This window comes from Gadus morhua, chromosome 23 (assembly GCF_902167405.1).
Source record: "Gadus morhua chromosome 23, gadMor3.0, whole genome shotgun sequence".
Lineage (NCBI taxonomy): Eukaryota > Metazoa > Chordata > Actinopteri > Gadiformes > Gadidae > Gadus > Gadus morhua.
The window spans coordinates 10,017,184-10,044,003 of record NC_044070.1 but is presented as its reverse complement, the minus strand read 5'-3'; the positions used below and the strand labels follow the sequence as shown (position 1 = coordinate 10,044,003).

The 26,820-nt window shown below is 46.5% G+C and overlaps 2 protein-coding genes across 7 annotated transcripts in view; both read left to right on the top strand.

Annotated features, from left to right (window-relative positions):
* nrbp2b (nuclear receptor binding protein 2b) overlaps positions 1–16,377 on the top strand; it is a 30,578-nt gene extending 14,201 nt beyond the window's left edge. The window contains exons 2-18 of the mRNA XM_030348832.1: positions 6,398–6,520; positions 7,026–7,127; positions 8,186–8,275; positions 8,643–8,683; positions 8,894–8,988; positions 9,309–9,332; positions 9,785–9,865; positions 10,092–10,147; positions 10,513–10,608; positions 10,818–10,950; positions 11,656–11,758; positions 11,968–12,018; positions 12,221–12,356; positions 12,579–12,632; positions 12,777–12,840; positions 13,210–13,265; positions 13,606–16,377. Of these exons, the coding sequence (XP_030204692.1) occupies positions 6,398–6,520; positions 7,026–7,127; positions 8,186–8,275; positions 8,643–8,683; positions 8,894–8,988; positions 9,309–9,332; positions 9,785–9,865; positions 10,092–10,147; positions 10,513–10,608; positions 10,818–10,950; positions 11,656–11,758; positions 11,968–12,018; positions 12,221–12,356; positions 12,579–12,632; positions 12,777–12,840; positions 13,210–13,265; positions 13,606–13,689 (1,389 nt within the window). The 3' untranslated portion in view covers positions 13,690–16,377. The remainder of the gene's footprint in view (positions 1–6,397; positions 6,521–7,025; positions 7,128–8,185; positions 8,276–8,642; positions 8,684–8,893; positions 8,989–9,308; positions 9,333–9,784; positions 9,866–10,091; positions 10,148–10,512; positions 10,609–10,817; positions 10,951–11,655; positions 11,759–11,967; positions 12,019–12,220; positions 12,357–12,578; positions 12,633–12,776; positions 12,841–13,209; positions 13,266–13,605) is intronic.
* Positions 16,378–16,700: 323 nt separating this feature from the next.
* On the top strand, positions 16,701–25,744 carry puf60b (poly-U binding splicing factor b). 6 transcript variants are annotated; one of them, XM_030348812.1, is made up of 12 exons: positions 16,701–16,810; positions 17,629–17,724; positions 17,823–17,912; positions 18,371–18,394; positions 18,661–18,711; positions 19,749–19,910; positions 20,516–20,608; positions 22,253–22,466; positions 22,573–22,763; positions 23,468–23,576; positions 24,373–24,638; positions 24,989–25,744. In XM_030348812.1, the coding sequence occupies exons 1-12, from the start codon at positions 16,790–16,792 to the stop codon at positions 25,286–25,288; spliced, it is 1,617 nt and encodes a 538-aa protein (XP_030204672.1). In that variant the 5' UTR covers positions 16,701–16,789; the 3' UTR covers positions 25,289–25,744. The 6 variants fall into 6 exon arrangements, with proteins under 6 accessions (XP_030204672.1, XP_030204669.1, XP_030204674.1 ...); XM_030348809.1 differs by having other exon boundaries at positions 22,573–22,805; XM_030348811.1 differs by having other exon boundaries at positions 16,740–16,861; positions 22,573–22,805.
* The last annotated feature ends 1,076 nt before the right edge of the window (positions 25,745–26,820 follow it).

The following is a 26,820-nucleotide window of genomic DNA, read 5'->3' as shown; positions in this document are numbered from 1 at the left end:
ACACACACACACACACACACACACACACACACACACACACACACACACACACACACACACACACACACACACACACACCTCATACATTCATAGGCTCACACTTACACAAATAGGAGAAAACACATGCAATGAATGCAATGCTACACACACAAACACACACACAATGACAATCCCCTGGAGGCATAAGTGAGATTAGAAACTAATTTCATATTTCTGAAAGAGTTGCTGTTGAAAAGGGAGCCAGAGAGTGGTTTGTCTTGCATAACTGGCTGTTCTTTAGTGTCGACGAGGGCCCTTGTCTTGAGCAGGGCGGCGTCCTCTTCTAGTCCCATCTGCAAGTTCTTTCTTTCTTTCTTTCTTTCTTTCTTTCTTTCTTTCTTTCTTTCTTTCTTTCTTCCTTTTTCTCTTCCTCTCTTCCTCTCTTCCTCTCTTCCCCCCCCCCCCCCCGCTTTGTGTCTGTGACTCTCTCCCCCTGTGACTACCGTGACAATAGAAGACATTGTGTGAGATGTAATCTATGTGTTGTAAAATGTGGAGACAGTCTAAACAGAGCCGGGCCTGTCCCTGTACAGAAGAGGCTGGTTCACAGCATGCAGAGGTTATCCTGCCCTTGATAATTCACGTTGGATTCATGATTTGTCGTTTGATTCACCATCTGTGATTTCTCTTCAGGTCAGGCAGAGGCCGGCTGAAGGTCTCTGGATCAGCCTCTGGATGCGCCTGGCATATGGCGGTTATAGTTCAGAGGATAACCCTAAAAACTTTGGCTCGCTTTAATTCATGAACAAAATTAGCATCTCGTTCTGCTCCATTATGCTTCTGTTTTGACCGTCTTTTGTCTGCCCCCATTTGATTGGCTGAAGTTAGAGCTGTTGAACACAATCACACGCCCCAAGACCCCCCGCCAGCCACCGCAGCAGATGAATAAACATGAAGAGGGCCATAGGCCTGGCTGTAGAGTTAGCTCTATCCTGGGTAGAGGGCCCTAGGCCTGGCTGTGGTGTTAGCTCTATCCTGGGTAGAGGGCCCCTAGGCCTGGCTGTGGTGTTAGCTCTATCCTGGGTAGAGGGCCCTAGGCCTGGCTGTAGAGTTAGCTCTATCCTGGGTAGAGGGCCCCTAGGCCTGGCTGTGGTGTTAGCTCTATCCTGGGTAGAGGGCCCTAGGCCTGGCTGTGGTGTTAGCTCTATCCTGGGTAGAGGGCCCCTAGGCCTGGCTGTGGTGTTAGCTCTATCCTAGGAGGAGGGCCCTGGCTGTGGTGTTAGCTCTATCCTGGTTATAGTGTCGGTAGTTGAAGGGAGCTCTCTATGACTGTTTACAAAGGCTTCTCTATAACTACAGCATATGGTTTTGAAGCTCATATTTTATGTGGTGTTAAGTTCACATTTTCCACGACAGACAGACAGACAGACAGTCAGAGTGGATTTAGATTTAAATTCCCACTGCTGCAGGATGTATGCACTTATGGTGATAAAATCCACTTTGGATTAAAGCGTCCACCGTTTATAATTTATTTTGAAGATGAATCTTAACGTTGTTCCTCGTCCCAGTCTACTGTGGACAGCAACCCAGACAGACTGGGTCTATCGCTCCGTAGCCCGATCACACTCTTCCTGGGACCGCTGTGGCCCACTAGGTAGTGAGGACTCCGGCCAGATCTGAACTCTGTCCAACCTCACCCAACCACCACCGCGTCTGGCCTAGGGGCTGTGTCACAGCTCAGACGCTGACTGAGACAGCACTTGTCAGACAGACGCTGTTGGTCTGCGATGGGAGAGTTGAATGTGATGCGTGGAGCCGTCAAAGTAGACCCCGGCCCCATCGGACCGGGAGGGTATAACTCTATGGACTTCAATCACCCAGCAGCCGTCTTGGTTTAATCGCTAGCTGGGTGGGGGCAACTTAATGCAGAGTTGGTGTTCAAGTTCCTCAGCCTAGCAGGATGCACACTCTGTGAATAAGGCCGTTGGACGGTGGGTTGTGGAAGATGTTAGGCTGTGATTTCAAACACTCTGGGTACAGGGATGGCTTGACTAAAAGAGATGGATGGATTGGCCCCATACTGAGAATATACCATGATAAAAGGATATTGTCTGTCCCTTTTCTTTTTGTGTTGACTTCTGTGGGCTAGAGAGCCACCGATAAATGATTAATACGATCATAGCATCACCTTCTGCCCTTTAGCCCAAGCCTAGCATTAAGCTCTTAGCAACTTCTCAGCGTCATCTCCTCTTAGCCACTAAGCCTTGCTTAACTTCTCCTAGTCTTTTTTAGTCCAACCAAGTGTCTCTTGAAACACCTTTCCGTAGCATCTGCTATTAGCCTTTTAGCTTCCTGTAGCATCTGTTATTAGCCTTTTAGCTTCCTGTAGCATTTCGTATTAGCCTTTTAGGCTTCCTCTGTCATCTGCTCTCAGCCTTTTAGCTCCTCCTCCGATCCTCTCCTCCTTCCTTAGCCCCTACTCCTAGCCTCCTCACCTAGTCTCCCCCACCCCCCAAAGCCTCTCCACTAGCATTTCCACTAGCCTCTCTGTGCTAACCTCGTCCATCTGATCCGTCCTCCCCCGCTCATATAGGGAGAATACCTTGGCTGTCTGCCGGGAGGTAATTGGACTCCTTCGAGGGCTGCCAGGTTCTTAGCGTTAGCAGGCGGGTAGATCTGAATGGATCCCTGTCTGTTCTCAGAACCCTTAGCTGCCTAGCCTGTTAGCGCTGAGCCAGTGGAATTGAACCCTGATGAAGCCCATTAGCAGCCCTTAGCTCCTTACCTGCCATTGATATCCATTCTACGATCGATGAACCTCATAACAATGGATTGTGGGCGGCGGGCTGTTTGAAAGTTGGCAATAGTGGACATTTGGGAACACATGTTCTGTGTCTCTTCTCTTTAGCGTCTTTAAAAAGATAGGATATTGCACAAGGTGGTGTTTGTAGCACTTTGGAACAACATTGTGAGGCTGTTTGGCTTCAGGTTATTCCCAGGTTACTGGGAAAACCAGCAGAGTGAAACCAGCAGAGGTCTTGGTCTTAACTACCGGTAGTCTACTAGTCTCTAATGGTTTCTAGCGGTCTATACTTGTCTCTACTATTCTCTTCTAGTTTTGACTATCCTCAAATGGTTTCTGCCAGGTTCTACGGGTCTTTACTTGGCTTTTCTGGTTTACACTGGTCTCTAATGTGTTCTACTGGTTTCTGCTTGTTTATAAAGGTGTCTATCGGTTTAAACATGTCTTCACTGGTTTCTACTGAATTCTATTGGTTTATATTAGTCTCTATTCTTTTATACAGGTCTTAAATGGTTTCTAATGATCTCCACTTGTTTATTCTGGTACCCACTGGTTTCTACAGGGTTATTTTTTATCTCTTGGTTTCTACTAGTCTCTAATGTTTTTGGGCTTTTTACTGGTTTACACTGGTCTCTAATGGTTTATATATACAGGTATCTGCTGGGTTCTACAGATTTCTACTGGTCTCACAGGGTTTCTACAGGGCTTGACTGGTTTACACTGGTCACTGGTTTCGACTTGTCTATATTTGTAGATACAGTTCATAACTAGTTCCTTATAGATTCTACGAGTCTATTTGGTTTCTATTCTACGGGTGTTTTCTGGTTTACTGGTTCTCCTGTGGTTCTAGGAAGGGAGAGTCTAGGAGTGGGGGGGATTGGTTCTCTGAAGGGGATATCTATCACCTCCAGAAACACGTGCCGAAGGAACCTGGGGGCAAAGTGGGGAAAGGTTGTGTAAGAGCCCTTTAGATCAGGTTCTCGTTATACAAGCCACGGCCCGAGCCAACATCACACTTAAGAATAGAGGACTGCGTTGTTTGGACATGAACACACAATCCCCCGGGCCCACACGCCGTAACCACCTCCTTCCCTCCACCAATCCGAGGGCAGCATCCAGTGCGATGATGGTTGTGAGGTTATGAGAACGCTACCAGTTCTCAATAGGCCAACGTGCGAGCGGAGCTCCGTCCACAACATAACCTTCTGGGAGAACGTCTCAGAGTTCAGGCCTTGCTCCACTTCTAGGAAAAACAAACAGGGTGGCCACTGTGACGCCAAAGGAAGCAGACCAGCACACCCCGGTTCCTCAAAATGGACGGTGAAGCCGTCTCGGCCCGCAGCCTACCCTGCCTCCCTGTGTCAGGTCCATGGCTTTGAGTCCCAAGCGGAAGGAAAGGAACGTGGTGAGATTGGGATCTGTGTCAGAGACTAGATCTCATCCTGTGGTCGGAGTAGCTCTGGGTCCCCTCTGGGGGTTGTCTCCCATGGCCCTGCCCCACACAAGACATTCCAGAGCTTTTCCCCCAGAGGGCCAGGGAACATTCTCACCACCGCTGTCTAAAAACAACCCATCTGGATGACTCTCTGCAGGCTCCAGTAGAGCATGTTTGAGGAGGCCTGGAAGCGTTATGGTGTGTGGTCTTCTGGAGTTTGAGATACTGGAGGTGATGATGACGGCAGAAGATATGGTGAAGGTGGTGGGGTCAGGGGTGGAGACGAAGGAGGAGGTGGCGATTGTGACGGAGGAGGGGGCGGAGCTCTGGGAATGCCGGGAGAGATGGACAAGCTAGAGGTGGTGGAGGTGGAAGCGGTTGAGAACATGGAGAAGACCCCTAGAACGGGGCTTCAGTGGAAGGAATGGTCCTCAACACTGTCGTGGAAGAATTCACCGGCCCATTATATTAAAGTATTTTGCCATTCAAGGTCAATTTATCAGGCTGAAGCCGAGGCTTCACATTGACAAATATAAATAACGACTCGAAACCTCTGATATTTGGAGGTCATTTCTTCATTGAAGTTCACGTCATATCTTGCCAACATTATTCGTGAAGATTAAGAACCACTCAAGCACAATTTATCAACGATTTTATTACAACGAGGCAGATGGGATAGGTTGTCACACACGGCACTGCGCGACAGACAAGCCATACCTTTGTGCGGCTGTACGGGGTCCTAGCTACGCTGGTACTATGTATTATTATTATTATGGGATGTGTTTACGGAGGTGGCACCAGGGACCAGGCAGGGCTCTACAGACACGGTGGTGTATGTGAACAAACCCCCCCACTGTTAGCACTCCTACGGGCAGACATTTTGATTCCACGCGGCCTGGGCCCGCGTGGGGGGGGGGGCGTTGATGTCACCGCTGACTCTGACGTCATATGGTGACAAGGAGTATTGTGAGGGAGGAGGTGTAGGGGTTTAATACTTAGCTGTGAGGGGGACTGCCTTTTCCCAGTAAAGAACTAGTTGCAATAACTCCTTTCCCCCCCTTAGAGTGAGGAGTGGAGGGTGAATGCAACACTTTACAAACAGTTGATCACTTTATTGTTGCTTGGCAACCAGTTGGGTTCACCGGTTAAGTATGTCTCAGTGGAAGAGAGAGAGGTGTCGGTGATCTATTTATTTATTCTTAATCTCTTTGGTCTTCTTCATGGTGATGCTGTATCCATGGTGCCTGGAACGCAGGCCACAGAATGATGGTTCTTTTAATCGACGGACTCTCCATCCGTCTCCTATTCATCCTCCGTCTATAACTCTGCCTCCCATCCTCAATTGATCCATCCTCCCTTTAAATGTCCATCCTTCTCTGTCACAAACAATCGAGGTCTGAACTATCTGTCTCTCTCTGTCTGTCTCGCTCTGTATCACTATCTGTCTGACTGTCTCTCTCGGTCTCTCTCTCTTTCTATCTCTGGTTTTGAGTGTTTGCGTCTCCCTCTCCGTCTCACTATCATTCTCACCCTCACTCTCCCTCTCATCTGCATCATGACATCACTGCTCATCTGGTGTGTTTACTTCCTGGCGGTACAGATGGGCGTCGGGCTGGCAGGCTGGTGTTCCCATTTTAATCTCTGTTGAGCTGTGAATTATCTCTACATACAGTATCTCTCTCCAGTCCTTCCTTTTAGACCCACCGCATGTACCTCTGGATTCACTGTGTTACACATGACCGGGAAGAGCTCTCATGCAGCACACAGGATCATAACCTATTGGCTGTGATCCTTTTGTGAACAAGGGACAGAAGATTACGAATTCATGAATTTCACCCTAGCATATCAATTTTAACATTGCTCAGATTCCATTTGCGTGTGCTCGTGTTATTGTCATTGTATGGATTGTTTTTCCTGTTTTGGATTTAGGCACATTGTGACCCGCATTGCAATGCTGTACATGTTTTCACACGATTTTTGTCTGTCAGTAACTTGGAGGAAGAAGCTACGGCGATAGCAATATTATTCACGGTTAAAGGTTTAATATGGCTGCTTGTACTGTCGATCGGATCATTGGTGATCACAAGCGTTCTCAACAAATCCTCTGTTGTTATCCAGGGATTTAATAAGCCTGTTCTCCTTGTCTAAGTATTTCCGTGTGTCTCTGCCGCCCCCTGCAGGTGAGCCAGGGTAATGTCCCCGGTGTGGAGAGTGCGTCTCTGGCCATGGACACGGAGGAGGGCGTTGAGGTCGTGTGGAACGAGGTGCTGTTCCCTGACAAGAAGGTCTTCAAGTCCCAGGAGGTACCGTCACACTCTTACGACCCGGGTGGTCAGGTGGGAGGGACCGATGGAGGGGGTTTGACTAGCAGCCGAAAGGGTCTTGGGTTCAGTCTACCTGTAGGCGTCCTTCAGCAAGAGGACCTAAAAGCCTCCCTGCTCCTTAGTGCATCTGAATGGGTTAATGTGAATTGTTTTGGTGCCTGCTTAAATTAGTCTAATAATAAAGTGTGTGATGGTTGTTCTTGGTTTGAGGCTGCAGACACATGAGTTGAGACTAGTTAATGTTTCCATTGGAATCGTTCCTTTATAGCAGACTTTATGCCTGTCTGGGACTTAAATTGAAGAACACATGACTTCACCACTAAGCCTTCGACTATAACCTAAGTTTTTACACTTATTTACCTGGTTGTAAAACATTTATTTAAAATATATTTCTAAATATTGGGTTTGTATGTTCCCAACTGCATGAAGTTCGTCATGTTTCTTTGCTTGATATAACTTTCTGGTTCGTCCATTTCCGTGCTAGGACAAGATCAAGGAGATGTTTGAGAACCTGATGCAGGTGGAACACCCCAACATTGTCAAGTTCCACAAGTACTGGCTGGACATGAGGGAGAGCCAGGCTCGGGTGAGTTCACATGGCGCCGTGTAGGGCTGGGCGATCAATCGGATTCTGATCTTGATTTCAATTTTAGCGTCAAACGATCACAAACTTTTTGATTATTATTTATATTTCTAAGTGTTTTATCAAAAGTGCAGAACAGCTGGATACATATCGGTACACTCAGTGTTTTCCATACATAGACCAATGTGTGGCGCAGCGCCACAGAAACAACACCTAGCGCCACAAATTGATTCAGCTTTTTTTTCATTTTTTTTATACACGATTTTGAAATATAAATATTGTTCCATTCATTCATCTCCCCATAGCACTCTTTCTCCCGGTCATTCTCGTTCGCACACCCACACAGAGACAAGCACGCATACATGCCAATGGTGCGCGGGTACACTACCACTTATTGGATAAACCATCATACATGAACACACACTGACAGCTGATTCGCCCGCTCCTCCGGGATAGCAGCGGGATATTTGGCACAGTGAAGACGGTCGCGACATCTGGAGTTCACCAATGTGTGCTCAAACACACCTGCCCAACATTATTGTTGTCTCATAAAAGATAATGTTAGCCTTTTGAACTCAACCTTATGGATATTGAACATCGCGCACCCTAAATCAGCATAGACAACGTTGGTAACGCAGCAAACGATGCGTTTAATGTGAAATGCGGTTATAGTTTAGATAGATTACGGTGTTAGACTGGGCACCCCGAGCTCGTTCTGCCGGCGATTTGTACTGTGCACCGTGGCAGTGGTGCTTGATCTGTGTGTCGTGGTCCAAAAGTGTATATATTTGTTTTAGATTTGAATAAGAGTACATGTCGGATTAATTTGTTGAGATTGAAAAGGGGAATGCTGTATGCACCAATAACATGCAAAGGGAAATGTTTATTACAACACATTGTATACCGTAATGACGAATTATTGATTTGACTGCTATTTATTGGGAACACCCCTGTTACCGTATGACCTCCCTTCATTTAGGTTTGCTAACTATGTCACTAGTAAGTAGTAGTAGATATTCCGACCATAACAGTCCAAATGCTGCCCTCCTCACAACTTGCAGGTCATTTTCATCACTGAGTACATGTCGTCAGGCAGCCTCAAGCAGTTCTTGAAGAAAACCAAGAAGAACCACAAGACCATGAACGTCAAGGTGAGTTCGAAGCCGCCCTTCCGTGGGTCTCCGGGCTGGTGGTGCTGTAGATGCCGCCTGCCTCATCCATCCGTCGAGGAGAATAAGCAGCCCAGAGGTTTCTTGTTTGAGTCACTTTCCAAACTAGCTTCATTGTTCTATGTTGCCCCTTCTCTGTCTGCCCCACTTATTTTACCAAAGCCAAACTGCCTTCTGTCATAGTTGGTTCCTCATCAATCTAGAATTAAACATGCTATAATAAGCCGCTATTGGGTTGTTTTTGGCTGGTTTGATTTCCGGTTAAAGGCAGCCTGCACAGCTTAGGCTGCCTTTAACCGGTGGGTGGCCATAGCATACTTTAAGCTGTATGTATGGCTCTGACCTACAGGCGTGGAAGAGATGGTGCACCCAGATCCTCTCGGCCCTCAGGTACAGAGACACCTTTCACAGCTTAACGTCTTGCCTTTGTTGTTCTTGTTATTTTTATTGTTGATTATTGAGACTTATCGCATCTGAAGACATTTCTATATTCTTGCACATGAACAATAAATCCTCTGGAACTTGAACCTGACCTCTGAGCAGATATTTTGAGCTTTTACGCTGACCGACTGGAACTAAACTATCTCTCGCCATCGGCAGCTACCTTCACTCCTGCGAACCGCCCATTATCCATGGCAACCTGACCTGCGACACCATCTTCATCCAACACAACGGCCTCATCAAGATTGGCTCAGGTCTGGCCTCCCCCAAACACTGTGTGTTGCTTCAGCTCCAGACTTAAAGGGGAACTGTCAGCCTCAGCCAAAATATCAGACAACTGCTTCATAATCGTTTTTTTCCGCTTCCGGCTAATGAAGCAGTACTTCCTTATATCATTAAAAAGCTGATCATGACGGTTCCCTTTTAACTGGATTTAGTAGTAATAGTAGTTGTAGTAGTATTGTTTAATAATTGCTATACTACTATTAATATGTTTTATTATATTTAATCAAATTAAATGAATGAAATTGATAACTAATACTTAAACATGTCTTTACTATGTTCTTCTTCACAGTTTGGCACAGGTTATTTGTGAATGGTAAGACCCATACACATTACTTTATAACTATTACCAACTATATGTAATTATTTAATTTATCTGAAATGCAACATGCTTTTGTGGTGGCATTAACAAAGAGAATACAGAATGGTTTTGTATACAGGCTCTGTTGTGTGTTATTCCTTTTTCAGGGGAACTTTATTAACTTTATTTATCCTGAGGGCAATCGTTTGTCACAGTGCTGCTCCAGATAGAAAAATAATAACCACAAAATAGAGAAAATAAGAATAAATTACAAACACAATCACAGTAATGCTGTCATATGCATATATACATAAGAAAGATATGTAAAGTATATTAAATGTGAAATATATGTAATTCGACGAATAAGTCTTTTTGGGGTGTGTTTGAGTGTATATTGTAGAGGCTTGTTATGCTGGGAGGATGAGTATGTTTTCTGTTGTCTCAGCTGTGTTTCTCTGGCCTCCCAGTGTTCCCAGACGCCCAGGGGAAGGGGCGACCTCACCGGGACGAGCAGAGGAACCACCACTTCTTCCCCCCGGAGTACGGCAGTAAGTACAACAATAATACTGTGTGTTTTAACTGCATTGCTTTATTAAGGAGTTCACTGTGTGCACCCAGATCAAAGCCCCGAAGGGTTTACTTTCAGGCAGTTTATTTTTAGTTTATTAAAAGGTCCGCCCTTAGTTTTTTCTATATCTGGTGTATAATCGGTCCTCGTCCTTCCCTTCCTCCTCATCATCCTTCTCTTCTCCCCTCTTCCTCCTTTGACTCCAGCGAGTGAGGATGACTATGCCATCGACATCTTCTCCTTCGGGATCTGTGCTCTGGAGGTGAGACCAGCATTTCTGAGATGAGGTTGACTTGGTAGAGACACATCTTCCTAACTTTTTTTATATGTTGAGCACAGCAACCGTAACAGAAGCAACACCCCACAGGATTAATCTAGGAATCCGTGTGGGTGTGTGTGCCAGTGTGCTTACCTGCGTGCATGAGGTGTGTGTTCTCAAGTTCCAAGTGACCGTCACAGGATATATCTCGCCCACTCCGAGTCAATCAGGAACCTGCTGAAAATCAGCCTTATATTGAATCAGGCCCGTTTTAAATTGTAACTTCGCTTTGTTACCTTTTAATACTTTCTTTCTAAAAAATAAAAATTAAATGTAAAAAAATCAACGTTCTTCCATGGCTTCACCAGATGGCGGTTCTGGAGATCCAGGCCAATGGGGACGCCGTGGTATCCAAGGAGGCCATCAGCAGTGCTGGAACCTCCCTGGAAGACCCCCTCATGAAGGTAGGTACCCCGACCCCAGACCACCCAGCCGTGGACTGCGGAGAGACCCGATGGTCCGGCCCATCCGTCCTGGATGTTCTCCTGGCATTGTTTAACATCTCCTGCACAGCCTAGTTGGTCCCACTCCCGAGACTTGCCTCTGGGTTGAGATGTTCCTCACTCGTCCATTTCTGATGTATTTGACCCAGTTTGACCTTTGACCCCTGCAGGAGTTCACCCAGTCGTGTGTGCGGCAGGAGGCGAAGCTGCGTCCCACGGCCCACGACCTCCTCTTCCACCGGGTGCTCTTTGAGGTCCACTCCCTCAAGCTGCTGGCCGCCCACTGCCTCATCAGCAACCAATGTGAGTCCCAGTCCTCCCAGCAGGGGTGTAGCAGTCGTAGGAGACACTCCTCCCAGCAGGGGTGTAGCAGTCGTAGGAGACACTCCTCCCAGCAGGGGTGTAGCAGTCGTAGGAGACACTCCTCCAAGCAGGGGTGTAGCGGTCGTAGGAGAGACTCCTCCCAGCAGGGGTGTAGCGGTCGTAGGAGAGACTCCACCCAGCAGGGGTGTAGCGGTCGTAGGAGAGACTCCTCCCAGCAGGGGTGTAGCAGTCGTAGGACAGACTCCACCTAGCAGGGATGTAGCAGTCGTAGGACAGACTCCACCTAGCAGGGGTGTAGCAGTCGTAGGACAGACTCCACCTAGCAGGGGTGTAGCAGTCGTAGGACAGACTCCACCTAGCAGGGGTGTAGCAGTCGTAGGACAGACTCCACCTAGCAGGGGTGTAGCGGTCGTAGGAGAGACTCCACCCAGCAGGGGTGTAGCGGTCGTAGGACAGACTCCACCTAGCAGGGGTGTAGCAGTCGTAGGACAGACTCCACCTAGCAGGGGTGTAGCAGTCGTAGGACAGACTCCATCTAGCCGGGGTGTAGCAGTTGTAGGAGACACTCCTCCCAGCAGGGGTGTACCTCTCTTTCTCTCTCTATCTTTGTCTCTTTCTTTCTTTTCTCTCGCTTTCTTTCTTTCTGCATTTATTTTTTATCCTTCTGTGTATGTCTCTCTCTAGATCTTCTTCCAGAGAACTGTGTGGAGGAGAAGACCAAGTCGTTTGACCCCAACGCCGTGATGGCCGAGATCTCCCACAGAGACCGACCGGGAGTTCAACTCAAGTAAAACAAATTAGATTCTCTCACTTTATTCCTACTTCTCTACATCTGATTGAATCTCATCGTATACAGTTTGAGCTATTGTTGTTTGATTGTAATACCTAATGACCCCTATCACAGTCCATATATAGAGCCCTGATGGGTCTTGCTCCTGGTCTTTATAGCAGAGTCAAGCCGTGTTTAATCTTCCTCCTTCTCTTCCTCACATGTAGATATTCACACGTGTCTCCTCTGGAGCTCGACAAGTTTCTGGAGGATGTGAAGTAAGTAGAATGTTGTTCATAGGGATTATAGCATTGAATCATAGCTTACGATAAAGAAGCATGTCATTGTAGCAAAGGGTTGTAGCAGTGCATTTTAACACACTGTTAGCCGGTCGACTGCATTTTTGCATTGTGTTGTAGCTTAGCATTGTAGCGAGGACTGAATATTGGTGGATGAGGTTGTTAACTAGATTCCTCTCAGGAATGGCATCTACCCGCTGATGAACTTTGCGTCGTCGCGAGCCTACCCTGTCCCGCGGGCCCTGTCTCTGTCCCAGGAGCAGGTGGAGGCCGTCAAGACCCCCACCCCCGAACCACAGGAGACCGAGACCCGAAAGGTGTGTGTGTGTGTGTGTGTGTGTGTGTGTGTGTGTGTGTGTGTGTGTGTGTGTGTGTGTGTGTGTGTGTGTGTGTGTGTGTGTGTGTGTGTGTGTGTGTGTGTGTGTGTGTGTGTGTGTGTGTGCATTTCAGTGAGCATATTTCAACCTAATAAAGTACAGTAAAACTATCTGTCTGTCATGCTGTCTTTTTGTACCACTAACTATCGTCTCTGTCTGCAGGTCATTCAGATGCACTGTAATTTGGAATCAAATGAAGAAGGGACCAAAACTCATGTGAGTCACAAACTAGTTATGGGATCCTGTCCCTTTCAGCATAATACCTGAACTCTTTTTGTTTGGGAGACGTGTCATTACCGACAGTATGATCACTTGAACGAACGTATGGATTTAAACAAGCATTGCTGTTCTCCTTCCCAGCTTTCCCTGTTTCTAAAGATGGACGACAAGCTCCATCGACAGCTCAGCTGCGACATCCTTCCAGGTGGGTCACCATCACCCACCCCACTCAGGGCACTGACCTCTTAACACCAGGGGGGATAATCGATCCACCTGTGACGTCACACGTGGGAGTGTCCGCCCAGACTTCTGATGCTAGATTTGTCCCTGAGTCTCCTGCCTGTTGGGCTGCACCAGCTGGTGGAGGCTGGAGACCGTCTATCCATCACGCATGTTTGGGGATGGTCCCGCTTGTGATGTCACTACTCTAATGATTTTGAAATGGCATGTAATGAGCCCCACACCTGGGGTTGCAAAAGGAGCCCTTTAAACCCACGCACGTCTCTGTTCCTCTGGTTCTGCTTGTTACGGCTCTGTTTACTGGGATTAACACACTTCTTTTGGTCCCCTTCAGCGGACAGCTCCAAAGACCTTGCCAACGAACTTGTTCACTACGCCTTCATAAATGAGGTAGGTCACTTTCAAAACAAACATTGCAACTTACTGTGATGCATCCTTGATGGATACTGGTTGATCACTACAAAGAATATTAATATTGCTTTGGATGAATTAGTCTACAAAATAAATGATAAATTAATAGTAAGGAATCACTCACACTTCCTTTATGTTAAGTAAACGGTAACCATAGGAGTGACTTTTATCTAAAAAGATAGACAGAAGGTTTTTTTTGTTTTTGTAATCACATGAACGCAGTATGGTATTTCGTTATCTGTTTTGGAGTAATTAAATCCTACGGTATTTAAATGTCTTCTTCATGTAACTAAATGAGAAACTTGCGTTCCCTGTGCAGGAGGACTGTGAGAAGCTGACCCTGTTCCTGGAGGATGCCATCAGTAAACACCTGCGGACCCAGGCCCCAGGGAACGTCCAGTGAGGAGCCTGGGGCGAGGGGGTCCTGGTGGCAGGCAGCGGGCCCCCAGAGAGTGGCACCTAGCCAGGGCATGGACCACTGGACACCAGAGGGACCCCACTGCCAGGATCACAAAGGGAGTGGGCCCCAGAGGGAGGGAGAGGGACAGAGACAGAGAGAGATAGAGCAACAGGGACAGAGAGAAGGGAGAAAGAAAGCAAGAGCCCAGCCTTAGATAGGCTCCATAGGCACCTCAAATCTAAGAACATCATTACGCCTCATGCCCTCTGCACCGTCAGTCAAAGGACTCAGAAGGCGTGGCTGACGGATGGGGGAGGTTTCCAGGGTCGTCAGAGCCCGAGTAGTGTCACAGTGCTTACATTTGCATACGTGATCTGATTGGATGACGGATCCGTCGCTGCCGAAAAAGTTGACAATTGTTCAACTTTTGACGGAGCCTTCAGTGCACGGATCCACAATGCATTGCGCGTCCGTCCCCATTCAAAGTCAATTGGGATCAGTCAACGGACGGAGGCAGTGGGCACACAAGGCGTTAGAGTACATTATTAAAGCTATGACCATCTACTCAACACGGTAGATGATCCACTTGGAGGCCCCTGTCTACGAGGGCTCTGTCGCCTCTAGATATCCAGCCCTCTTGGTTTTCCATCAAGATCCTTCTATTATATCCCTTGAAATTGGATGTTTTACACCCTCCTGTATTTCAGCAGGAATCTACTCTAGCGATAAACATGTGCAAACCCTAGCGAAAATCTGAAAAAATTATTTCAATATGAATTCGCACAAATTCTTTGTAAGAGTTTTGATAATATGTTAAGGTTGCTTTGGTCGATCTTTGCCCTCTCATTCCATGACTTCGTTCTGAAGTGTCAGCTGAAATGTGAACCTCAAGGTCCAGCCCGTCCTGGCGTCTCTTCAGTGGGCCGACGGCGAACCTTTCCTAGCACACATTGTGCACACGACTCCATGCATGAATTCCCATCAGAGGATGTCTGTGGCGCTGGCCTGCAGGGCTAGTCTGCAGTGCTAGCCAGCTGTGCTAGTCTGTTAGCGTTGTAATGCTAGCCAGCATTTTAGCCTCTAGTGCTAGTCTGCAGTCTAGTGCTAGTCTGCAGTCTAGTGCTCGCCTATCATGCTAGCCTGTAGTGCTAGCCAGCATTCCTAGCCTTTAGTGATAGTCTGCAGTCCAGTGCTCGCATGTAACGCCATCCTGTAGTGCAAGCCTGTAATGCTAGCTTATAGTGCTAGCCTGCAGTGCTAGCCTTTAGAGCCTGCAGTGCTCTTAAGGGCTCTCACCCGGAAGGTTTTCCTGAAAGCCAAAGACTTGTGAAGTGCCTAAGATGGCCGCCACCCTGCGACTGAACTTTTGCAATTGAGCTGCTTCGCACAAAACCTGGAGACTTGGAATCTGTGGAAGCAAATGGTAGTGGTGGGTTTTCAGACTGCTGTGTTCTATAAATGTACAAGGGCGGTCTTTGTGAGTGCGAGGGTGGGCGTTAGCGCGATACCTGGTTAAGAAAGTGCCATTGCCGTCTGTTGCTACTGTACATTGGAATAAATAACTGGCTATGGGTTGTTGTTTTTACTCCTAACTATATCAGTCAACACTAACATGCAGATCATAATGTGTGTGAAGAAAGTGTACTTCTGTATGTCTGGGAGAAGGGGAGTTGGACAGAATGTGAACATGCGTTTCAAAGTCAAGCAACCAAGGATTTTTGTTTGATAATATAAATATTACTACATGATTGTTTCTCTTAAATATTCTCATTTCTAAATGATGGATTCTTATTTAGATTTGTTTTGGCCCAAAGTGAACATGTATTCATATTTTGTTTCTGTTTGTCTGTATAAACAGGAGCCGTTTCTGTAGCATGTAGACATGTCGAAGCTTCTGTGTAAACGGGGTTCAAAGGTCAAATGTGTGGTTAGTCAATTCAACACTCATTCTAATTATCCAATTATTGTGAAAAGGTGTGGGTTTAAAAGCAATACTGATGTAACCCAAACTGGTGAAAGTGAGAGATATTTTTCCTGCGTCAGCTAGAAGCTTCCGGTGAATGTATAGATACAGCTGGACATACTATAACTGATTACTATTATAGTATGTGTTTTCCTTGGCAGAAAAAACGTTGGGGTGGGAGTACACGTACATAAGTCCAACTCATCTCTAGCCCTCCAGTTCTAGACAATCTCCCATTGTAGAATGGTCATCCTAGGAGGTATGTGGCTCCCCACAACCCTCATGTACAGTACATGGTCTTCAACTCCAGACCTGATCGCTCTGGTTCTGCCGATTAGAGAGGAGCCAGGATGTCACCGGCGCGTGTTGTACATATTTATTTATGGATTTCAAAGAGGTTTTACTCTCAAGCTGCTCTGCTTTTTGCTCTTGTGTTTCTCTGATCAGCAGCATGTTAATAAAGCCTGACAACTTTGGGAACTTTGCATCTTCAGTATTGCCTTTGTTATGAGTGGCCAGAGTCCTGGCCCAACATATGAATGTTTAGACTGTGCAAAAACAAAACAACAACCATCCATATCCGTCTTATTTTCTGTTTTAATAACTTCCTGTTCCTGTGAATCTATTGAATGAAACTTGGCTTTGGATGTGATATTTTCAATATTGTAGCTATGGCAACTACAGAAATTCTAATAAAACTATGTGACGTGATCATGTAACCATAATGATTTATATTGGTTATTACTGTGTAAGCATGTACAAATATGTATTGGTCCAGGACAATAAAGCTTAATCCGAACTATTATATCAAAAAGATGAAATATGCCACACAACATCAACGGAGAAGAAATTTGGAACCGTAGACCTATGTGTTTGCTACATTAATTTGTCATTGACAAATAGATTTCTCTGTTCAAATCATGTGGGTGAGGCCAACTATATGCGCTTTGAAATACCATTCCGATAAACATAAACCAGAATGATGATTTCAAAATATGTAGACAGCATTTTGTGGTACGAACCAACCAGCACATACGCGGGAGCAGCCGGTTGTATCCCATCGCGAGAGTTGCTAATTGCGTTTGCGGACTTCTCGCGGTAGTTATCGTTTGCGGGGGCCTTTGGAGTAAGGCGTGCTACATGGCGATTACTGACACTGCGGTAAATTTCTTATTTATTGAATTGTTGCGTGTTTTTACCAAATAAGTAGTGGTAAGTTAACATCAACTTGAGTAGTGTATAACGTGTACTTCGGAAATGTAAAGGAGTCTTATTTTTTGTCTTGGTAAATATGGTTATCTTGTTGCGCCTTGTGAGTAAGCTATGCTAAACTAGCTAGTGCGAGGCTAAAGAAGCCGCGAACGGGCCCGATCCTGCAGAATGTTGTCAAATACGATGATTTACTTCTACAAATATTAGGCATGTGAAACCTAAAGACGGCCCTGCCCCACCTTGATCTGTTTCTACATGGTTTGCCTGTGTAAGACGTTTCAAATAGCCATATGATCCTGGCGCTAGCGTTCGTCATTCAAACAAAAGAGGGAAACACGCTGTTGGAGTCTTCTGTCTGTTTGTCCCCGTGATGGAGGGCTTTTAGTCTGGGGACGTATTCCTTCTCTTAGAATGTGCTGCGTTGTTAAAGAGTCATCTGCGGCCTGTTCCCTGTCTCTGTGGAGAATTGTGGACCTCCCTGACTAGCGTGTGGAGGAGCCTGCCTGACTAACGGGTGGAGGAGTCTCCTGGCTAGCGTATCTAGTCTGTTAAGCGATGGGCATGCCGCACCACAGTGAACTGCACATTGTAATCTGATGTGTGGGCAAACGTATAAATCGATATTTTCTGATTTATAATCATTAATTGCATTTAAATAAAATCACGACCACTCACTCCCAGTATGTAGACATATCCCGATGCTCTAAAATATATTATGATCCTACAGTTCTGTGGAAGTGGTGTTAAATGTGTGTCCCTGCTTCCAGGGAGGAGACACCGTGAAGATGGAGAATGGACAGGGGACGGGCTCGAAGCTCGGGCTCCCGCCGCTCACACCGGAGCAGCAAGAAGCGCTCCAGAGGGTATGTCAACGCCACACGTACTTCCTCTAGTTTGATCACAATCAATGTGTTATTTTGCATTTTGCTTGGCTTACCTTATAACGTGACTGTTCCCCCAGGCAAAGAAATATGCGATGGAACAGAGCATTAAAAGCGTCCTGGTGAAGCAGACAATAGCGCATCAACAGCAACAGCTCACAAACTTGCAGGTGAGAGGATATTTAGGATACTTCTAAAGAGATGAAACCGTTCAACTTACGTATTGACAGAAATATAGCTTGTTATATATCCTCGTATTAGACGTGACCTTTTTGTGTCATGGTATTCAACTTTAAATCCTGCCAATACTATGTTCCTAATATTCCAATAGGTCTGGGTTAGAATAGGTGTTTTTGGGGGTATTTTGTTAGTATCAGGTTTCATGAGTAACCCATGAGATTTAGGAACTAAAGTATTGCAGGAACTTACTACTCCATCCTGCTAAGCTAAGGGAAAACATTTGGGCTGCGTGGCTATGCCATGCCGCTCTTTTCCCAGATGGAGAATGTAATGTTCTTATACCTATTGATAAGACATTCAGAGTTGGTAATGCCAATGCTAGCTATTTATTGAATGTAACACATTAATCGTGTCTCTCCTGCTTCTACTTATCACCTGTTATCAATAGGATGGAGTCTACGGCCAACTAATGGTCAGTGATGCATATAGCCTAGCTATAGACTTATCATTACAGAAAAGACTGACTAGACGATTATAACCCTGCTAAATGCTTTGCAATTATTTCCAGATGGCAATGTTTGTTTACATTTTTGTGATTTTGATAAGGGTTCCTTAAGGACTTGAGGTGATATTGGTGTAAAGGGGAGATCTGCATATGTGTGTGTATAGACTGTCCATTACCTGAAGCAAAGTAATGCCTAACCTTTGAGCTATTTTTCCACCTTTACTGTCTTTCAGATGGCAGCCGTGACAATGGGCTTTGGAGATCCTCTCTCACCTTTACAATCGGTCAATAGACTTAATACTTTTTCTTCTGTGCTCATCCCCAATTTTTAAGACGTAGACATGGACTGTTCCCCTTGTTGTGCTGCTCCCTCTGGATACGACCCCTTTGTTTACCCCTGACCTATGACTGCATCGTTGAATAGAAAGCTAGGAATACTTAATTCATTCATTATCTACTCATTCAAATGAATGTAATTTGAGGCTAGAGAATATGATTAGTCTATTGTTGGCATGTGCTTTAGCAAGCCGCTCATGGTATATTAGAAACGAATATGAGATTAATTAGCTAAACATTCTTTGAATCGTAAACCTCAATGTTTTTGGGAGATTTAAACGTTTTTTAAAAAAGAAAGATCTCGCCCAACCCTACCAAGAGTCACTTTTCCTTCAGGTCATTATGAAGTTATTTAGAGAAAACTGATGCAAATCCCTTTTGGGAACTCTTTTAAACATTTATTCCCTTAAAACTGAATCAGGGCAAGTTACTTTAGGGACCAAGAGGGATGGCAGCTTATTTTTTATTTGACAAAATGAGAGGACTTCTGGACCAGACGTCTTTCAAGTCATCTCAAACCTTTAGTTTTACATCAAGAACATGTACATTTCCCTATATTTGCCCTACGACCAGGTACGTAATGTAAATACCTGGACATGGCACAGATTTGATTCAAACTCTACAATTGCATGTAATAAAACCTTGCACACTAAAGTGACTGTTTTCACTACGACCCCTTACTCAAATACCATTAAACTGAAAGACCGTGTGGTAATAATACCTTGAGGATCTTTATTGATTTTAAAGCTAGCGCATAAATCCTGTTCCAAAAAAGACTCCACGACTCAACTCAATTATGTTGCGGTTTGGCCCTGATTTCAGCTTCTGATTTCCACACTGTGGTTTCACGCTAAAGGAGCTAAAACAAACCCTGGTGGTCAAACACAAGTCCTTAAGCTGACTATGCTTTGGTTCCACATTGAGCCATAGTGTGAGTGGCTCTGAGCGGTGTCCTAACGCCAGGTGTGTTATTGTTGCCGGACAGGTGGCGGCCCAGCGTCAGCGTGCGCTAGCCATCATGTGCCGCGTCTACGTGGGCTCCATATACTACGAGCTGGGCGAAGACACCATCCGACAGGCTTTTGCCCCCTTTGGACCCATCAAGAGCATCGACATGTCATGGGACTCGGTCACCATGAAGCACAAGGTCAGTCTGGTTTTAAATGGTTTCATTTGAGGTGCATTTCCGCAAGCGAAAGCGGTTGTGGACCTAGTTGCAGGCCGGAGGACTAGTGGTTGGACGCCCAGCCGACGGGTTCTGGGTTGAGATCCTGAAGTCTGCACTCTACCTGTTGGTATCCTTGAGCAGGAAGCCAGACCACACACCGTGTAGCCTGGACACAGAAGTACAATTACTAAAAAAAAATTACTGCGAACGTCGATCCAGTAGCGAAAATTTGTTTCTCATTCGTAGAATAACTCCCGTCTCCCCCCCAGAAGTTTTGCGACATCATCGTAGAATAGCTGGATCCCATATTATTGTCCACCTTATTAGGGGAAAGGTAATCTACCGTTTAGGGTGTTTGCTGCAAGATAACCCAAAACCCTACCTGCTCCTTAACGTCTGCTAAATTTCAAAATAGTAATGGTAGGTGAGATACTGTGTTTGTATACCTTGTATCCGGCCTGTGATGCCACTATCTTCGCACCGCCTAATAAAAGGCTTTGGGAGCCGTGATGGATACGTATGGCTCCGTATCGCGGGACATGTCTGGTTGGTTGTGAATTACTGAGTTGTTTGTGTGAACTCAGGGCTTTGCCTTTGTGGAGTACGATGTGCCTGAAGCTGCCCAGCTGGCTCTGGAGCAGATGAACTCAGTCATGCTGGGGGGACGTAACATTAAGGTAAGTGGCTTCTAAACTACTTGCAATGGGCCTCATTCCCCCAGCAGCCATCTTGGTTCTTTATGCTCTTGTTTGCTGGTGGGGGGGACTGAATGGGACATTCGGTTCCCCCCCGCAAGTTGATTACAACTAAGATGGCTGCTTGGTGATTGAGGCCTATGGAGCTTTTTGCCCGGGTCTTAGACTTTAATATTATTGCGTTGCTTTTTTTTTTTTTTTTGCACTTTGAACTACGCTGCTGTATAAAAATAGTTTTCCTTTTTGTAGGTGCTTTTTTTCTTTTTTTTTATCTGGCATGCCACACAACCTATTAAAATGACACTAAACATTTTTATCCTCTTTTCCCCAAGTTTGTCCCTGTTGTGTTTTCATATCCTAATTTATTTTTCGTTTCTCCCACAGATTGTATATATTGATAATAACCCCAGTCAACGTTTTTTGTGAAATGATCTAAAAACTTTCATTTTTTTCCTCTTTTCATTTGCTTTCTTGCGTGTGTGTGTGTGTGTGCGCGTGTGTTTATCCAGGTATGTATGAGTGTGTGTGTGCTGTGTCTCTGTGCTGTCTCTCTGCTTCCATGATGTCACCACACTGTTCTAGCCCCCCGGGTCCAGCGCGGCTGCGCGCGCCTCGGCTCTGTGTCCAAGATGTTCTGATGATGGGCTGCGCCTGTTTGGTGTTGCTTGGCCGCCCCACCTGCAGCACAGATGCAGTCACACCTAGATCCTCCTGCGGTTAGGGAGCCCCGGCTGGTGGAGCAGCGGGCTAGCTTCCAGGGTTAGCGACAGACAGGCGCTCGTCTCGCTTAGCTGCTGGAGTGGTCAGACAGGGAGGCTACGTGGTTAATGTCGGGCCAGTCCTCGGATTGGATGTAGGGTTGGTTATAGTTCTGGTAAAGACGCTGGTGATTGTTTTTCACGTTTCAGTTGTAGATTCATTGCATTGCTTTTGATTTTTTTAAAGGAATTGGCTTTTACACAAGTGGGATGACGCGTTGACTGATTTGCACTTGTGTAATCAAAAATTTGCTATCTATCGGAGGTTTTTCAAATTTGGCTCGTTTTATTTGGGGAAGTCGACAAAACATTTGTATTATTTTTTTTATTGAATGCGGTATGCATGGTGCATATTTAAGACTTGTGGAGTTTGTTTGGTTGAACCTGTTGGTTATATCAGAGTGATCTGAATAGAAGTCTATTTCAAAGTAAATTGACTTTTTGGATGTTTCCTTTTTGCATTGGTAGTGATATTCATTAATCCTAATCTCTATTTAGGTGGATGGCGGTATGCCATATAAATAAATAGCAGATTGTGAGTTGTTAGCGAGTGACGGGACTGTTGCCATGCAGAAGTAGGTAGTCAAGTGATGCTCAAGGTAGTGGATCCTGGTGGAACCCTTCTGTGGCTCCTTGACTGGAGGGCTAGTGGAGAAGCAGCTGACGGGCTAGCTGAAGCCATGGCAACAGAGTGTAGCTCTGCGTCGTCTAAGTCCGGATCCTTCGTAGAGGTTCCTAGTGTCGGCGCTCGCCCCCTGGTTGCGTCAGGTGTGACAGGAACGTACTAGTTTGCGGTAAAACGTATCTCGGTTGGCTCTCTGGACCCCCCCCATTCAGTGGCCCTGTGCTGGTATGATCTGTGCTGTAGGTGGGGCGGCCAAGTAACATCGGTCAGGCGCAACCCATCATTGACCAGCTGGCAGAGGAGGCGCGTGCCTTCAACCGCATCTACGTTGCGTCGGTCCACCCCGACCTCTCGGACGAGGACATCAAGAGTGTGTTTGAGGCCTTCGGACGCATCAAGTCATGCACGTTGGCCCGCGACCCCACCACGGGACGCCACCGGAGCTTTGGCTTCATCGGTGAGCTGCGAGGAGCTTGTAGCCGTGCTGTCGCTGTGGTCGCGTGGCGCCGCGTCCCCCCGCACCGCTGCTAAACTCCTCTTCCCCCCCCCCCCCCCTCCCGCAGAGTACGAGAAGCCTCAGTCCTCCCTGGACGCCGTGTCCTCCATGAACCTGTTCGACCTCGGGGGTCAGTACCTGCGGGTGGGCAAGGCCGTGACCCCGCCCATGCCGCTGCTGACCCCCACCACCCCCGGTGGGCTCCCGCCGGCTGCAGCGGTGGCCGCAGCGGCCGCCACCGCCAAGATAACGGCCCAGGCAAGTATGAATCCCTTCCAAAGGGATTTAATGGCCTTCCAGGTAAATATGACCTAGATCTAGCCCAGATATAAGCTCTTCAACTGCTCAAAAATAAATTTGAAATGATAGCACGGTGCTTCATGAAGCTGTAAATGTTTCTTTACTGAGTCGACTTTGGAGACTATTCCCTTGTTGATAGGTGACTGGGAGAAGACCCGTTTGTTTCTGTGTCCCCACTAATACATTCAGGTGACTGCAGCAGAGGCCACTCCCAAGTCTTTCTAAAATGGCCGACCTCTCCTTCCTCAAGTTTTCTCTTCAAAACCTTGAATCAACCTTCTATAAAAGATTCAGTCTCATTTGATTGGATAAACGCACCTGATAAAGTAATGACAAGTCAAGCTCCTCCCACTCACTTCCCGGCTGTGTGAGCCAAGAGCTTATCTTGGCAAACACAAAATGTAAACCACGAGCCATAGCCATGCTACCATGACTGAGAGTCTGCGAGCACCTGTAGACATTAAAGAGGATAAAACCCTGACACAGGCCCTAGCCGCGTGTCTTTACAAGCCTGTAGTGTCATTAGTAAGCTTCACGGGCCTGAGCAGAGGTATGGCCGTGCTTGCCGTTTGCTACACTGGGTGGTCGTTGACTGTGCTGCCTTGTGCTGTGTTCTGTGTGTTTTTCCCTTGCCTAATGTCTCCGGCCCCCCCTCTCTCAAGGAGGCTGTAGCCGGGGCGTCAGTCCTGGGGGCGCTTGCCGCGCCCCAGCTTCTCGGCCAGCAGATGGGGATCCCCGTCATGGCTGCCCAGGCGCCGGGGGTCATCACAGGTGCGTAGCGACCACAGACTGTCAACGCTAGGGACGTGGCGTCGCCCGTCGGTTCGCTCGTCGTTCTGAGGGTGTACATCTACAGAGCGAGTCCTGGGGGCGAAAGTCAAATCGATCCTAATCACAGCTAACTGACACTAGACAGGCTCGCCTGCGCCCCGTGGGTCTAGCGGTGTGTCTGCCCAGGGGACAGTCGGGCAGCAACCCTCCTCTCTATGGAGCCATTGTTTTGTCTATACTTCTGCCCAATAGGTGCATTACGAAGTACCCGGCTCTAAACAGCTGCTAGCTTGAAAACAGAAAAAGAAGGGAGCTAAACGGAAAAAGGGCGTACAAAAAAAATTAATCCATGAGGTTTGGCTCTTGTATTCCATTAGTTTATGGGAGAATATCTGGCATCCCTTATGACGTATATAATGAAGATAGTATAGAAACTAAATGTAGAATGATGGCTAAGATTAAACACCCCTCCTGACTTATATTTCTTGATTACAAAAGATAAATAATTGTAGTCTACTCATAAAAAGTCGTTGCTTTTAGCCAACGATCAACATCGTCTGGCAGGGACTGCCCTAAACGGCTCTCTCCTGGTGGCCGGATTGGACGACGCCTGGGATCCAAACTGGAACGGAAAGTGCACCAGTGTGACTGTGAACTCAACCTTTTGTCTAAACGATCCAGCTCTTCTGTGCTTCCACCTGGCTGGTTCCCAGTCCCTATGCGTCTCCGTTTCCTCCCCAGCTCCCGTTACGTTCTCCATCTCTTGTAATGTTTCTGTTGTGAACGCCCGGCCCAGGTGTGACGCCGGTGCGACCGCCCATGCCAGTGCTGCCCCAGGTGGGCCTGGTGAACCCGGTGCTGGCCTCGCCCCCCGTGCTGTCCAACCAGGTGATGGCTGGGGGCCCCGGCCAGCAGCAGCAGCAGCAGGAGAAGAAGGAGGAGAAGGAGGAGATGCTGCAGGAAGGAACGGGCCAGGAGATGCTGAGCGACCAGGAGCACATGAGCATATCGGGCAGCAGTGCCCGACACATGGTGATGCAGAAGCTGCTCCGCAAGTCGGAGGTGAGCTCCATTCACCATCTGTGTTTACATGCGTTAATAACAACGGTTTAACCAGGTTAGCCAAACTACCTGGTTTGGCAACAGCCTTTGAAACATCTCGGGTCACTTGAAGTCTAACCCTTTTAAGACACCTCTATGGGCTGATCATTCTCCGATGTAATTTGTCAAGTTATGACCTCAAACGGATTAACGGTCAGTGAATTGGTTCTCCGATCACAAAAAGTCAGTTCAGCGTGACCCCATCGGTTGCCTATGTGTAGCCTTAATAAAATAACCAGCTCATCCCTAAGAGAGATGAAACGCTCAGTCGGTACTCGGCCTGTACTCAGCCTGTCCTCGGCCCTCTCCAGTCCACAGTAATGGTCCTGCGCAACATGGTGGGGCCGGAGGACATCGACGACGACCTCGAGGGAGAGGTGACCGAGGAGTGCGGCAAGTTCGGAGCGGTCAACCGGGTCATCATATACCAGGAGAAGCAGGGCGAGGAGGAGGACGCGGACATCATCGTGAAGATCTTCGTGGAGTTCTCCATGGCATCGGAGATGAACAAGGCCATCCAAGCCCTGAACGACCGCTGGTTCGGCGGTCGCAAGGTGGTGGCCGAGGTGTATGACCAGGATCGTTTCAACAGCAGTGACCTCTCTGCATAGACTGTCCCACCCGTTTGTACCACGCCCCATCCTCCCGGGTCATGACCAGTAAAGTGTAATTATCTTCTGTTCCTTTTTTTTTTATTGATGTTCATGTTATAGACGTCTCCTCACAGGGGTTGATTTTGGGAAAGGGATCAATCTTTGCTTTGTGAATTGTGAAGAATTATTTTGTATCTTTCTTTTTTTTTTTTTTTTAAACACCTGCCGATGTTAGCCCCTTCATCGTTCCCCACTGCTAAAACTGTCAAGACATGTCGACTTTTTATGAATAAAGCTTATTTGTCCAAAAACACTGTACAATAATACATTTCTTAAAAAGATGGTTGAGTGATTTTAAGGGTGAATGATGACCTGTATCTCTAAAACACGGTGAGTTATGATTGTGAAATAGGTGAAGTACTGGTATTTGATGTTTGACATCTTGTGCTCAATAAAAGCCTTAAGCCTCAAGTTACCTTTGCTCTTTTTGTTAAAAGAAGTATAGTGTATACAGGTGAATCTCAATAAATTGGAATATTGCGGATAAGTTTACTTATTTCAATATGTAAAAAGGGAAACTTATAGAATCATTGCTCCTAAAATTATATATGACAAGCCTTGATTTGTTATAATTTTGATTATTATGGCTTCCAGCATGAAACCCCCAAATCCATTATCAGAAAATCTGAATATTGTGAAAAAGTATGTTAGGGGGATGCTGACTTCCTTTTCCATCAGGACTTGGCACACTGCCAAAATTACCAATACCGGAGGCCGCTATGAATAGTCTCCTTTATGCCTCCTTTTCTTAACCTTTGTGGAATACGTCATCGGGTCAAGGAGAGATGAAAAGATGCTTCCTTTCGAACATAGGAAAAGACCACTGTTTAAAATGAATTCGACTCGACTTTTCCTAACCGACGTCTTTGCGCGACGGCGAGTATTGCTGACCTCTAGCGTCTCTATCTTGGAATTAGTTTTCCGAAGTTGGACTACAACAAGCGCAATTTCGATACATGCGTTCTTGTATTGATTTCTATCAGGCTGTCGCCAACAGTGAGAAATACTTAGGTCGGACTTGGCCAACGGGAATATTTTAGCCCACTTGAATCCCAATTCACATGTGAAAAAAAATGGCTCTAACATGTTTATGTTGAAATTAAGTAGTCTTTCTTTTTTATGTGAAGTAGGCATTTTATTTTCTTACGGTGTATAGCCTATCGTGTTTGTATCCATTATTAACTATTTTCTTCTCTTGTCTTCTTCTGCTTCACCGCGTCTCTCATGCGTCTTCGGTAGAGTCGGTGAACTTTGTCGGCGGCCGGTTGCTTTAAATCTTACCGCCGTAACGAAAAAGGATTAGAAAGGGGATTACCTAATGCAAAAAAAGAGAATTCGTAGAGGCCCCTGGTTTAATAACCATAGGATGACTGCGCTTGATTGGCCAGAGAACTCGCCTGATCTGAACCCCATTGAAAACGTATTGGGTATTGTCAAGAGGAAGATGAGAAACGAGACCCAAGAATGCATACGAGCTGAACGCCGCTATC